The sequence below is a fragment of the Odontesthes bonariensis genome, chromosome 6 (genome assembly GCF_027942865.1).
Source record: "Odontesthes bonariensis isolate fOdoBon6 chromosome 6, fOdoBon6.hap1, whole genome shotgun sequence".
NCBI classification, from domain to species: Eukaryota; Metazoa; Chordata; class Actinopteri; order Atheriniformes; family Atherinopsidae; genus Odontesthes; species Odontesthes bonariensis.
The window spans coordinates 22,651,560-22,665,847 of NC_134511.1; the positions used below are offsets into that span (position 1 = coordinate 22,651,560).

Sequence of the window (14,288 nt, forward strand, 5' to 3'; positions counted from 1 at the left end):
TTCGATAACAGTCTCATGGAGAGGATGTTCAGGGTTGTCCATAATTCTCTTGATTTTATGCAAAATCCTTCTTTGCATTATTGTCTCCAGAGGTTCCACAGTCGTCCCCAGAACAGAACCAGCCTTCCTTATCAGGTTGTTGAGTCTTTTTAGGTCCCTGGTTCTGATGCTGCTGCCCCAACAGATGACGCAAGAGGAAATGACACTCTCAACAACAGACTTGTAGAATATCTGCAACATCTTGTTGCAAACCTTGAAGGACCTTAGCTTCCTCAAGAAGTACAGTCTGCTCTGTCCTTTCTTGTAGATGGCTTCACTGTTGTGTCTCCAGTCCAGTCTGTTGTCCAGATGAACACCAAGGTATTTATATTCCTCAACCACCTCCACTTCTTCTCCCATGATGGAAACAGGGTTTGATCTGACCCTGTTTCTCCTGAAATCTACAATCATCTCCTTTGGTTTGTTAACATTCAAGATGAGATGATTGTTCCCACACCATGCCACAAAGCGGTCCACCAGCTCTCTGGCAGGAGATGACAGGAGTCTGACTTGTACTGGAAGTCTGAAGTGTACAGAGTGAAAAGGAATGGTGAGAGTACAGTCCCCTGTAGTGCTCCTGTGCTGCTGATCACCTGGTTAGACACACAATTCTTCAGTCTGACAAACTGTGGTCTGTTTGTCAGGTTAATTAATCCAGGTGATTGTTGAGGCCTCCACCTGAGTCTTCTGGAGTTTCAGACGTCTAACATCTGACTTACAAATCACCGCAATATCGTGAATCAATGACCAATTATCTAGAAACCTAAGGTGTTATTTTTTCTATCACTAGAAACGAACACATACTTAGAGTTGAGAATATGAGACATTTTAATGATTTTGATGTCAAATATTCGTTCTGCACAGATGAACCTATCGCAAGTATGGCCGCTAGGTGGCGGTAAAACCTTTACGATACTGTGACGGTGTAAATACAGAGACGAAGAAGATGCTTGCGGAAGTTGGATCCGTTTGGATTTCTCTACATTTTCGGAAAGTATGCTTACGTAAAGCATGTACTAAATTTGTATTTAGGATGCTGATATTTTGAAATATTAGCTAAACTCACAAGTTCTCAGTTCGTTCTCCTCCATGTCATTAGTAGAGAGAGGTAAACTAATATAAACCGTAGTCAGTGCAGTGACCTCAGGTGTGGATTAGATTATTGTTATCATGAATGTATCTCTTATTCTCATGTAATGAGAAGCCGATACTGTTATCTATCTGTAGGCTTTTTATATCGGACATTTCTCATATCATGATCGCTGACAGATGTCTGTTTACCAGACTTATTTTAGAGCAAGTGAGAGCCTGAAGCTGATGATAAAAAAATCGTCAGTCGAATCATGTTAGTGAGGTTTTGGTTTGGATCAGATCGCTCTGGATTCTGCCTGGGAACATCTTTACTGATAACGTTGATGCTGCTGATGTATGCTGTGGGCATCCAGGCTAGTCTCAGTTTAGGCCCAGGAGGAGACTTTCCAAGGTTCAGAGGTAACTCATCTTTATTAGTTGAAGGGTTTGCAAGCAGCTGTATAGTTGTTTAATTAAAGGCAAATAATTGTCTGTCTCCTCCTCAGATGTGTTTCTGTATGCTCTGAGTCACGATGATCTGCCCTCTCTGCTGGTCAGCTTTGCTCTCCTGCTGCTGTTTGGACCCTGTCAGGAGCGTCGCTGGGGAACAGTCACCTTGTTGGTCCTCTCTGTCCTCACAGTGACCATACTGCCTTTATTTTACACTCTGGTCCTCTTCGTGGGTGGAGGTGATGCGAGTCGGATCTGTGGTTTCTCTGCTACCCAGCTGGCTCTGTTCACGGCGCAGTGTCGACAGACGACTCAACGAAGGCTGCTGAGGTGTTTGCCAGTATGGTTCCTCCCCTGGCTTCTTCTGCTGCTGGGCCTGCCGCTGCTGCCGGGGACACCTGCCCTGCTTCACTTCTGTGCAATATGCTTAGGACACAACTGTATCCTTTTCTGTTTTTCCAGTTTTGTGTTTCTCTGTGAGCTAAACATTGTTTTGTGGATAAGACCCTGGGCGCCCTGACTCTTTTGGCCCCTTGTCCTTCGCCCAATGGGCTAATCCACTAATCTTTCACCGAATTATATATGTGTGATTGGTTTCTTATGGTTCAAGCTTGAAGTGTCCTACAACAACAAGTCTATCGCATTTATTTCCATTTCCAAGTCTTTCTTTTGTATACTTAATATAACTTTCAGATCGTCAGCCTTTTATTGGGATGTTACAGGAACTGGAGGAGTCCTGTAACAGGGTTTTAGATTTCATTCCTGAGTGGATGTATGTTCCAACTTCAGCCAGGTTCAGATTGCCAACCCATGCGACGTCACAGAGGTGTTGTAACTTTCCTTCAAATTGAAATTTTCATTGAATGTTCATGGCCACTGTCGGCATGCATTGCTGTAGCAGATTTCATGATTTCTTTGTTTATTGTTACAGATCATTTCCCCAGTTGTTTCCTGTAGATCAGGCAACAACTTCCCAGATGAGGAATCCCACAGCTTTCAACCGCCCCCCATGGATGGACCCGTTGCCTGCTTGGATAATGGAGGAGTCTGCTGCACTGTCTGAGGCAGAGGCGCTGGAGGAGCAGATGCTAAGAGCAGGAATACTGGCCTCATTACAGGATGCTCCCGAGGAGGACCCTGATGCAAAAGTCCAAGTGCCCAAATCATCTGTTTCCTCTCTACGGTTAGTAGGGAATTTAAATATTTTATTATGGGTAAATATGTGCTTTGCTTAGTACTCTTCATATTACTCAAATGCAATTTGTGTATTCAAGCAATCATTCAAAGGTTATTGCTGATGTTTCCCCTCAGACTTCAACAGCTGGAAAAGATGGGCTTCCCCACAGAGAAGGCCGTAGTGGCATTAGCAGCATCAAAGCAGCTAGATGGCGCCATCTCCCTTCTTATTGAGGATGGCGTCGGGGAGCAAGCTGTGGTGGTATCGAAGGGAAAGAGCCCCCCGGCACCACGAAGTACCTAAATGGTCTCATACTCCTGCACCGAGTCTGTTACAGTGTTTGTACTAGTGCAGTAAACGGGACACACATTATGCTTGGGTTTTGCTGAGCTTCAGTATTTTCCCTGTGGGTTACATGCAGAAACTGCTTTTAATGATGAAAGGTATTCTGGAAAAGAGGTGTATGACACACTGGGCTGCTTTCTATCAAAGTACACATGCAAACTATTTGAGACAGATTCTGACATCAGAGGGAACAGATGGGATTAATTTATGTTAGAAAAGTTTTTAATGAATACTTCTGTACCACAGATGAAAACAGGTGACGATGTTAAAATAAAAAATAAAAATAAAAAAAACAATCAACCTTATTTTATTACACTGAACAGGATTATCTTAACACAATAACACATTTGCAAGGAAAAAAGTTCAAAATGTGAAATGGTTACACAACAGCGTACATCATAAACTACAAATGATCATTTAAATAGTTTCACAATTACTTCGATATAAGATGAAAAAAAAAAGTATTTTCATCAGAGCAGTTTTACAACACAACAGTGGTAAAAACAGGTTCAAGTTCCATTAACAGTTTCCTCTGTGTGTGTGTGTGTGTGTTTAAAATGTTGAGATGGTAAGCAGAGTTTGCAAAGAGCCGTTTCCATATCGCAGCATCAGGAAATGTAACTGTTTGTGCACGTTTCGCACGGACTAAAAAATGCTCACCAGTTCGTACATTAAAGCTGCAGTCGGCAGGTTTTCAAAATTGCGAGTCTAAAGTCGGAAAATTCGAACTGATACAACTTTCAGGTCCCTCCCCCAACCTCTACCAAGCTCCGAATCCCCCCCAAACCCCTCCCCCTCTGTGGACGAGGTTGTGCACGTGAGTTCACACCAGTGTGAGCGCACACAAGCTGGGGCAGACTCACGCTCAGCAGCGTGTGCACAAGCTGTGATTGACAGGTAGGATTCCTCCACCCTAACTTGATTGGTTAAAAACAGCTGGGAGCGTTCGGTTTTTGCAAGCATGATTACAGGCTTCAGAGGGAGCTACAGATTTCGTTATTTTTCCTAAACAGTCTATTTAATATTCTACTTCCAGAATCCCATGACAGTTCAAGCTAATATGACTAAAAAAAAGTTGCCGACCGCAGCTTTAAGGGGGAAAAAGACGCACACCGGAAAACTACAAATCACTGTTGGCAACACGAAGCTCACGTAGAGCAGAGATGACTTCATCTTTTTAGTGCACTACATAACACTGTGTTAAACAATACGATAGAAGTATAACAAAATGAATACTAGAGGAGGTTTGTCTGCAATTAATCGTGTCTACCAAACTGTACATGCTCAATATACTTAAATAATGGAACCCTTTTTAATTTTTTTCCCATCATATTGCAGTTATATGTGAAAGAAATACAACTCTAATCCAGTCTTCTCACATCTGATTTATCCTTCACTTGATTTCTCTAAATGACCCTTTTTTGTCCCCAAGACAATTAGAGGAGCACCATAGAGGATTCAGATTTTCCTTTTTTCAAACATGACTATTGTTCATTTGTCTTTAGTTCTGTAGCTGAAGACACAAATATCAACAAGCAGCTGTTTGGAGCATTTTAAGGGTTATGGCGATGGGTGGGGGGGGGGGGTCAAAGTAGCTGTCAGGTTGCCAATGAAGCAGGGCAACGTGGAGTATCAGTGGAGTTTCCCTGAGGTGTCCCCCATCCTAAATCTGATAAAAGAGCCCAGATACGGCCTGAATCTGTTGAGTGCCGATGAGACCTATAGGAGGGGAAGTCAACCCAGCCTGTGATCCTCAGGGTGAGCGGGGGCGCTACTTCCCTCGAGCCTTGGTGTTGGAGGACAGAGGAGAAGCAAGTCGATGTGGAAGTACACCTGCTCGCTTATCTCTGTAGAAACTAGGGGAGCTCGTGCCAAACGGTCCATCCCCAGACCCTAGATCAGGCTCTGTTGAAGAAAGACAGCAGTTGGAACGGGGCCTCCGTGTCCATCAGTATGTGCAGACATGTGCACTGTGCAGTCCAGATGCATGTCTACACTTAACATGCAGGCACCATCAATGGTTTCTTTTTTCGATTGTGATGTTGTATTCAAATTATTTATTAACTACACTGCTGTCGAGGAGGTACATCTGATAACATGGACATGCAAAAGTGATGTTTTTCTTGTCAATAATAATCGATATCTTTTGTGATATTCTGTATCAGCTACATTCTTTTTCTTTTTGGTAGCAGACAAATCTCTGTGATGGAGGAATCCCAAATATCAGAGTGATAGAGGGGGGTTATTCATCAAGTTAGAGCCTCTTTTACAGAGGTGGTCAGATTTGCAATTTTAGCCTTAATTCTTGGAGGAAATTCTTTAGTCTTCCTGCAAACTTTTGGGTGGTATTTTGTCATTTTATGCAAATCTGTGGCTTTTAAAGAGGATCATAGATCAAGTGATTGAATAAAAAAACTCCATAACACCATTAAAACCAAAATCTATTAGATATAGCAAGGGAGCTTTTTATTGTGTTATCCTTCAACAAGAATTTTATTTCCACATCAACTCACAGAAGTAGCTCATTAGCCCCACACATTTAAAAAAGAATTTCATAAATTTATTTGATAGAGATCAAAATGAATTATGCCTCGTTTGACATTTTCAGTCAGAAGCCACAGGCCAGTTTCTGTGGCCTTAAAACTGCACAGATATCCACACAAGTTATTTATAAAGCAAGACAACCGTTTCACTAAATTGATGTTCGGACTTTTTGAGCAGTGAAGTTTTTTTTTTTTTTTTTAGTTTGTTTTGACTTGTTACTTGTTATCATTTGCACGTATCTGCCAAAAAATACGAATGAAATGTAAAAACCTGACGAGAATCTTACAGACCAAGCTGCTACGATGGGCGAAGTATTCATAATAAATCTGAATCCCTCATATTCTCTCTCTAATACTTCAGAATTTCTATCATGTAAGTAATTGTCCACCAAAGAAAAAGGAAACAACAAAAATTTAAGATTGAAAGTTAAAAAAAATGAAATCAACTCGGATGAACTGATGTGGAAATTCCTTGCTGTTTTCTTAAAGTTTAATAATCTCAAAACACTGAAAAATGTCCACCACAGTTCCCATGCACCAACATTGCCCCTCATTTATTTATTTTTTTGTTGCTCCAACCAACAGTCAAAAACTCACTAATGTTCAACTTTAAGAATAAAAAGCAGGAGGTCAGAACGTTTGAGAACATTGTCTTACTAAATACTATTCATTTTCTGTCATATAACTAATCATTGCTACTGGCTATACTTACAGGCTTTGATTGAATTATGCCTCAGTAGAACATTAAAGACCAGCGTTGAGAAAAGTATAAGTAATCACTCAATGTTCAAATGTTACTCTGTCCTAAACGGTGCTTAGAAGTACCCCTTAAAATCAATAGGTACACACAAAAAAAGCAGATATTAAAAAGATATAAAGAAACTAAGAGTATCAAAGCATCCAGGACTCTCATCTGTCATAGCAGGTTGGTTGACAAAAACATTTGATTTTAATATCTGTGCTGACATCAAAAGATTCTCCAAAGCAAAACAGTTCATGCAAAACATACATTTCTAAAAGGAAAAATGTCAGTGACTCGATAAGACTTTTGATAGTTCAGTAACAACTGGTTATTATGGTGCTTGTAACGCTTGATCGAACCCTTCCTAGATATGAATGACATAAGTGAGGGCCGGCAGGACTGTGGGTGTCTCAGCGTTACCTGGCCAGATGATAGCCTCCAGCAGTGTCACCCTGCGAGCCAGAAGCTCAAGGTCTGCCTGCAAGTCGTGGAACATCTGCAAGCTAATGTCCTATCAGAGAGTAGTGACAGGGGGACTGTGTGAGGGTGTGGAAGCATCAGCCCGAGTCCTGGGGCTGCTCGCGACTGTTCCCACCCCCTGTCTCGGCAGTGAGGTACTGTGGCAGTATGAGCCCCCCTCAGCTGTGACCCCCGCCTAAAGCTGACCCTTCCTCAGGCCTCCTACTCACCATGAATACCGATCATAGTCTCAAGGATTAAAACCCTCTCGGCTAAGATCTTCAGCGCCTCTCTGATCTGATGTATTCCGTCCCCCTGTGAAGATAGATACAGCCGTCAAGGTAAAGAGCACAAGCTGAAGGACTGCTCGCCAAGATGCAAGTCATTTTGTCTCAATACAGTTCAGCAGTTAGAAGGTTAAAACAGTCCACATATCTGCCCAGCACAATTTCCATTCCCCGTATTTCTCTGCATCTCCCTCATTCTCTGAACATGCTGCTTATATGATGTCATTCTCTGCCATGCCGGGCTGGGCAACATCAACATGCACACTACAGACCAGCGTCAAACTGGCAGCATAACACAGTTGGATCACACTCTCCCAGTATACAGACATCATCATGCCATCTGGATTCTCTATGTAGCAAGGCGAGTATTTTCAGCTCCACAGTGTTCATTCTTAGCGCTGCGGACACAAAAGTTACCAATCTGACAGTGAAGCCAGCATGGACTGGCATCTAATCTGTCTTTTGTTAAAGGACAAGGTAGCGTCCTCATGAGACGTACCAAAGCAAACAAGAAGAAGTGGAACAAGAGACATAAAGCAGAGAGACACAGCTGGAAGGATGGTGATCTTGGAAAAAAGGCATGCGGAGAGGCATGAAGGAAACCTTGGACGGCCAGGTGAGTGATTATTTCTGAGAAATGTGCTGATGAATAAAGCAAACCAAGGACATGCTTCGTGTTTGAAAAAAGAAGGCAAAGTAACTATAGCAGCGTGGCTCGATGGAAGGAAAAAAAATAATAAAAAAAGGTTTATGCAGTGTGGTGCTTGTCATGCAAGGCTGCATCGTGGCAGAAAGGAGGATAGCTGTATCCACTCCACTCACATCAGAGCACAACAACTCTAAACCCAACAGGACCCACCACTGACACATAATGGAGTGATTTGGCATATACATCCCACATGTTTTCTTTGTGGTTGGTTGAAACATTTCAGAGTTTGGAAAATCAGACAAATTGATCAGAGGTCAAATTAAGAATTTGCATCAGTCGGACCTGTTCTTTTTTTTGTTACATTACATGTATATGCCAAAAGTCAGATGCTGAAAAGGTGACCGTGAAGGGTAGCCATGGAGACAGTAGCTTGCAGAGGGAGTCAGACAGCTTTAGGGTCAAGAGGACAGTGTCGTAACAGGGGACAGCAGTCCGGAGCACACCCCGAGGACCAACACAAAAACACACCGGCACACAAAATTAGACAGATTAAACACTAATCGTACATACTCGAACATACACAGCAACAAATAAAACCCGACATCATATGGTTTGTCGACAGGTACGAAGGTGTGGGCTTGAGAGAAAAAAGAGGTGCAGCTGGACACAAGAGTCGGTGGCCAATTGCAGCCACACACACACACAATGATTGTAAGAAGATCATAACCATAACCTTAAATGTTGGTCATGGTCACACGGAATTTAGAACGGATTCATTGCAATTTAAAGATGTGATGACTGAAATGAAAATATCTTACATTTAGATTGATCTTGTAAAATGAGAAGGAGGTAAAAGAAAATCAAGAGTTAGACACAGGAAACATTCATTGCTCAATAAAGGAGTCTCTAAAATCTTTGGTCTAAAGGGAGGGTCTCCCTGCGCAGGCTATGCCTCACCATGTCAACTACTGTACCAACAACTACTCTCTTACCGGCAAGCCCTTCTCTCCTGGCTCTCCTTTGGGACCTGGTGCTCCCTGCAAAGAGACATTGATAAGTGTGGCATGTTATGGCGTTAATAACATGTTAACATAGCTGTTAAACTGCTTTGCAGCAGTTTACAGCCAAAGCAGGGGCTTCCTCTCTCAGCGATTGTGTTGTCGCTGGTCAGTGTGCTTTGTGGTGCTGCTGGTGAGCATGGTTTACAGTAACATAACCAGATATGACATATGTTGATGTTTATGTAGAGGTGGCTTACCGGATCCCCTCTGAAGCCCCTCTCTCCTGAGTAACCTAAAGGACCCTGAAAAACCAAAGGCGCGTGTCAGAGAGTTGTTACATGAAGAAAACTTACTTAAACTTAACACACCAGAAGGCACTGAAGCAGCTGACTTATTCATTGATGCAGTAGTTCTCTCAGTCTCATGAAGAGTGACCGGTTTTATGGAAAGTACTTGAAAGCCTGATCAACTGGAGCAGATTGTTTTTGGTTCATAAGGCAATAAACAAGATGACTCCTTCTCTCAGCTCTTTTTCTTCTGGAAAAATACAAAATAATACAAAATCATCAGCTGTCTTTTCCCTCAGTTAAAGGCCTGACGCGTCAGTAGGATGTGATCCACGTCAGGATATGGTCATGTGTTTCTGTATATCATTTTCCAATTCTACTGAATGGAAATACGGACAAGTTATTCCAATGAAAGTTATGCCAGTCATACTGTTCTGTGCTGTATGATATGATAGCCCTGTTTCTTACTTCTTAAATTCTATGGGTTTTTCTTTGAATGGCGCTCCAACTCGCATTGAATTTGTCCGGGTGTTTTTTTTGTTTTGTTTTGTTTTTTTTTTAATCTTGTAGCGAGACATACAGCTACCTCTGGTAAGGTTCTCGCCTTGACAGAGTGATGAACGAAGGCAATCTAAACTGGGTGTACTCACTCTCTCCCCACGTTCTCCCTTTGGCCCCACAGGGCCCAGTGCTCCAGGAGCTCCAGGCTTCCCCTGCGAAGGGTCAGAAAGGAAATTCAAAATGACAAAGATGCATTCTTGCAGCAACAAATCTGACAGCGCTGACTTCAGTGAGTGAGTGCAGTGCGCCGCAATGTTGTGAGCACACTCACATTCTGTCCTTGGGGGCCAGGAGGCCCTACGGGGCCTCTGAGACCTGAAGGGCCTGTGTGGTAGATGGAGAGTCATTAGTTCTGCCTTGTGAAGAGCCCCGAGCTCCACCTGACATATGACAGTGCCTGCACGTATTTGTGTCTTTAACAGCATTGGGTCTAAAGTCCCTTTAAAAGTAATTTCAGGGATGTTTGTGTTTGGTCACCTTTGTGTACATGGAAGCAGAAAAAAAAGAAGAACATACAACCGTTTGGCAGAAGAAAAACAGTGACTAGGATGAGAGAACAAGCTAAGACTGACTGAGAAAGTTGAATAAAATGCATATAATTTGTAAGAGCTTTGTATGTAAAAGCATTTTCAATATTAGAATGTTTGAGCGTGTGGACAGATGTTTCCCAGCCACAACATAAACATCCTGCAAACAGTAAACACTCACCAATAGGCCCGGGAGGACCCTGAGGTCCTGGAACGGGCAGACCTCTTGAGTCATGGAAAGTGTTGGAGAAGAAGGGGTCTTTTCCACGATCTGGAGTTGAAACAAAATGTGTGTTTAACTGGATACAAAAATCCCTCTCCTGGCTAAAGTGGAAAAAGTAAGCTTAGTCTGGGATGATAATTATCAGCCAAACCTTCATACGGCATGGTTTGAACTTCTGTAAAAAGTGTCTGTTCTTAGGTTATGTATATTCAATTTTATAAGCAGTCTGGTTGATTTTTAGTTTAGAGATTTAAACTTTCTTTTATTTACATGTTTCAAAGTAAATCCAAATCAAACTGCCATGACGTGAAGGCTTTATGTGACTCACTTTGTAGTAACTGACCTGTACTGCAGGTGTGCAGTAGTGCATGCATGTCAAATGGTGTTTTGGTGACATTCATAGGATTAAGTCCAACGTTTCCATTTAAATGTGCCAAGTTTGATGAAAAAGCTATAATATGTGCAAAATATAACACGACTTTCAGTGTGCAGCGTTTGGTTAGTTTTTTAGGATAAATAAGTATACCTGATACACTCCAGTAAGGAGCTACAAAGCAGAATTTCCATGTTCGACTTTCACTTAGCAAGACCACTAGAGGGCAGTATTTCCCAACAAACAGTCACATTTCTTTTATCGACTTCGGCAGACTAAACTAGACTAAAATGCAATCCAAAGCATCAGTAGATTCAAGTTGAACACTCCAGTTAATATTATGTAATATCATGTTTTAAAAACTTTTTATATGTTCTGTGAAATGCTAACTGGACTCAGAAACAACTACGTGCGTCCAAAAAGCAAGGACAGGAGGAAGAGGGTGGTGAATGCCTGTGTGCTACAGGAAGTGTGTGGCTGTTGGGTCATTTTATCCTGACAGGAAACACAGATATGATCACAGCATGAGACATTAGAGATACAACGTGGAGGAGGAAGATGAGGAGGACGTCTGACAATTCTAAACATCCTCCAGCTGGTAGATCATTGCACACCACTGACAGATCAGGACCCGAGGTGACATCCAAGTCAGGGTGGCTTTCTGTGACTCTGTCTCTGGACAAGCATTTACTTTCTACACAGAAAACAAAGGGATCTGTGTCTTAATACCAACAAACACTAAAATATTGTCACACGGTTGCCATCGTTAATCTTTAATGTTCTCGGCTGCTGGTTCAGGCACCTTCTCCTGTCCTGTGGATGGGAATTCCAACATCCCGATGCACATGTAGAAGCCAAATAAGCCAGTGTTTTCCAAAGGAAGCGCAGTACAGAAACCCCCCACCCACTCACCGCTTATATTCCCCACTGTTACTTTGATGTGAAAGAAATGGCCCACACTCTTGGAAATCATCATGCCAACCCCAGCGTCCTCGCAGCTCTCTCCACACGGGAACCCGGGGCTTACAAATCTGCGTGCTGCATACTTTGTTTTACCACTGAATTCATGTATAAAACCCGCCCATGTGTTGACCTTGAAAGAGTTGGTGAAGGCCCCCATCTGTCTCTCACAGCCCCCCTCACTCAGCTGTCTGAGCAGCCTACATCTGGAAGTTGTTGAGTGACATCAGTGGTGGACAGGTTCTCATCCCAGCATGTGAAGTCTGTGTCAATCTCACTGTCTCTGCATCCATTTAACACCCCTTGACTCTGCTCTCTTTTGCCCGAGAGAGAATAACTAGCACGGAGCAATTAAAACATTCACGCCATCTTGTTTCATACTCTTTTTGTGTCCTCTGTAAAAAAAATTGAAGTGTCAAGCTTGAAGACTGCAAAAGTTGCGTCGCCACGCCAAAGAAAGCTGTGCACAAGCAAAGCTGATTTTGTTTGGACATGGGGTCAAATTGTCTGGACTGGCTCACAGAAAGACCACTTTCAAATGAGGAGGAGGTGGTGAAGTGGCAGCCCGACACGGATGCACTCACTCTTGGGATTTTTTTGACTCCAAGGAGAGTTTAATGAAAATAAGCTGGGAGAGTTTCTTAGCAGCACCTTGGCAGTTATCTAATTTCTAAAAACCCACCAACGGAAAGAAATCCCATTTCAGTGAAACCAGTATCACACATTTCTCCTGCAACTTTTAACATAAATAGAGTGCAGGAGAACCTTCACAGCTCACACAAGTCATCTTGCTTGATGACTATTTGCCTGCTAAAGACCAGGAATGAGTATATTAGAGGCTAAAGACTGGTGAGAGAGACTGGGGTCCTTGGTGAAATTATGCACTGAAATGGAGAAGTCTTAAGCCCCAGGAAGTGACAGCATATTAATTCCAGATAAAAAGAAATGTTTATATTAATCATTTACATGGTTGTAGTCTTGTGGCTCGCTTACATGTTACGCCACACCTCAAAAACTTGATCAAAACTTGAGGAAATCATCGGCACATTCTTTTTAATACTCCAAGGCTTTGATTAAAGTGGTCGGATGAGTGGGCTTTCATTCTGATTATGAGTGGATTATTAGGGTCAATGTAAACACAGCTAATGAAAAAAAAACACATACTGGGGGGTGTTGGGTAAGAAAAAGGCGAGCTAACCACATCTGTAGCCGTCCCTCACAGTATGTTTTGTTAACTCAAAAATCAGATGTTGGAGCTGAGAATGGTGTCACTCTCATGGTGATCATGTTCAATCAGCGGGGATTGTTCACTCACAAATTAGCAGCTGTTAGTTAGATGAGTTCATACCAATGTATGATATTTTGCTTATACAAACACTGGAGCAAAATATTCAGATAGAGATCTTGGAAGAAGAGCTAAAACATATTTGATTTGACCACCTTTATGCACTGGTCAACCATATTCCTCGGTCATATTCCTCTGACTTACTGAGTCAGACGTCTGACTTGTGGGGCATTTCAACTGGATTTTTTACACTGAGAACTTTAAAATGGTGAATTCCCAGTTGAAACGGAACAAATGCTTCATGTTGTTTGAAACCAGCAGCTCAAAGCGTTAATAGAAGTGATTGGTATGACACACAAACAGCTCGGTTTTGGTGGTGAGCTCCTCTAAAAACTACATCTCACCAGGAGTTTTGTTTGCAGAGGTCAAAATCAAAATGTACTTTCAAGGTTGCATGCAGGCTCCAAGGAAATTCAGAGTTGTTCCATTACTCTAGGTTTTGGTTCATCTTTTAAGATCAATATTAACAGCTGTCGTTTACACAGCTCAACTTTATGTTGCGTACACAGAGACTTTGTAATGGTGAATGCTGCGGCTGCAGTCATGTGTTCAACCAAGAAATCTACACTTAGACCATCTGGACCAATCACCGTATGGATAAGACCAGATATAATTCGCCTTGTGCTGTAAGAGTACCTATCAAACAAAAAACTGTAGTCTTTCTCAGGTCCAGCATTGCAAATATAAAAGAAAGAAGGGATACTTGCTTCAACAGTTACAGGAACTACCTAAGACTCTGTGGCAGAGGAACTGTACCATCAGTGGACATACATGTTTCCTTTGGCTGGTGGTGGTGATTCTTATTTTCATTTATGTGCGATTTCGAGGTTCAGTCAAACCATTCTTTGTAGTATCTGTGTCATGGAGATTATAAAAAACAGTATTTGTTGTTCTGGGTCTTACTTTCTGGGATGTGGGAAATGGCTGGCGATGGGGGGCCCGGAGGCCCTGGTGGTCCCGGTAGACCTCTCTCTCCCAGGAGTCCTGGTGGACCACGGGGGCCTGAGAGGAAGGGACAAAGATGACAAATCACCGTGGTGACAGACATGGTGTGCGTCACGGCAGAATTTGATCTTAAACTTTCTTGCAGGGAGGCACAGCACATGGCCGACCGATGAATGACTGAGGGTGATAATCTGGGACAAAGACCAGACAAGGAAAAGATTAGATAAAGTGTTAATACAGCAGGATAGTGTCTGCTTGAGCTGAGCGTGTGCACCTTTATACTGTTTCTGTGCATGCAAACATG

At 42.5% G+C, this 14,288-nt stretch overlaps 2 protein-coding genes across 4 annotated transcripts in view; one reads left to right on the forward strand and one right to left on the reverse strand.

Moving 5' to 3' along the window:
* The first annotated feature begins 949 nt into the window (after positions 1-949).
* rhbdd3 (rhomboid domain containing 3) lies at positions 950-3,868 on the forward strand. Its single transcript, XM_075467971.1, has 5 exons — positions 950-1,530; positions 1,617-2,000; positions 2,254-2,386; positions 2,492-2,743; positions 2,872-3,868. Exons 1-5 carry the CDS (start codon positions 1,383-1,385, stop codon positions 3,038-3,040), a joined length of 1,086 nt encoding a protein of 361 aa, XP_075324086.1. The 5' UTR covers positions 950-1,382; the 3' UTR covers positions 3,041-3,868.
* The window catches only part of emid1 (EMI domain containing 1), a 57,406-nt gene continuing 46,963 nt past the window's right edge, over positions 3,846-14,288 (reverse strand). For 2 of the 3 annotated variants that reach the window (XM_075467970.1, XM_075467968.1), the window contains exons 10-17: positions 13,943-14,041; positions 10,320-10,409; positions 9,883-9,935; positions 9,701-9,763; positions 9,021-9,065; positions 8,755-8,799; positions 6,788-6,878; positions 3,846-4,987 (exon numbers count right to left, since the gene is read on the reverse strand). In XM_075467970.1, the coding sequence (XP_075324085.1) occupies positions 4,854-4,987; positions 6,788-6,878; positions 8,755-8,799; positions 9,021-9,065; positions 9,701-9,763; positions 9,883-9,935; positions 10,320-10,409; positions 13,943-14,041 (620 nt within the window). In that variant the 3' untranslated portion in view covers positions 3,846-4,853. Of the gene's footprint in view, positions 4,988-6,787; positions 6,879-7,056; positions 7,142-8,754; positions 8,800-9,020; positions 9,066-9,700; positions 9,764-9,882; positions 9,936-10,319; positions 10,410-13,942; positions 14,042-14,288 lie in introns of all 3 variants that reach the window. The other variant, XM_075467969.1, reaches the window with a different exon arrangement.

Coding starts and splice junctions, on each gene's coding strand:
- rhbdd3 (XM_075467971.1), top strand. CDS start 1,383: ATGTTAGTGAGGTTTTGGTTTGGATCAGATCGCTCTGGATTCTGCCTG. Junction 2,001..2,253: donor AATATGCTTAGGACACAACT/GTATCCTTTTCT, acceptor TATAACTTTCAG/ATCGTCAGCCTTTTATTGGG. Junction 2,387..2,491: donor ACCCATGCGACGTCACAGAG/GTGTTGTAACTT, acceptor TTATTGTTACAG/ATCATTTCCCCAGTTGTTTC.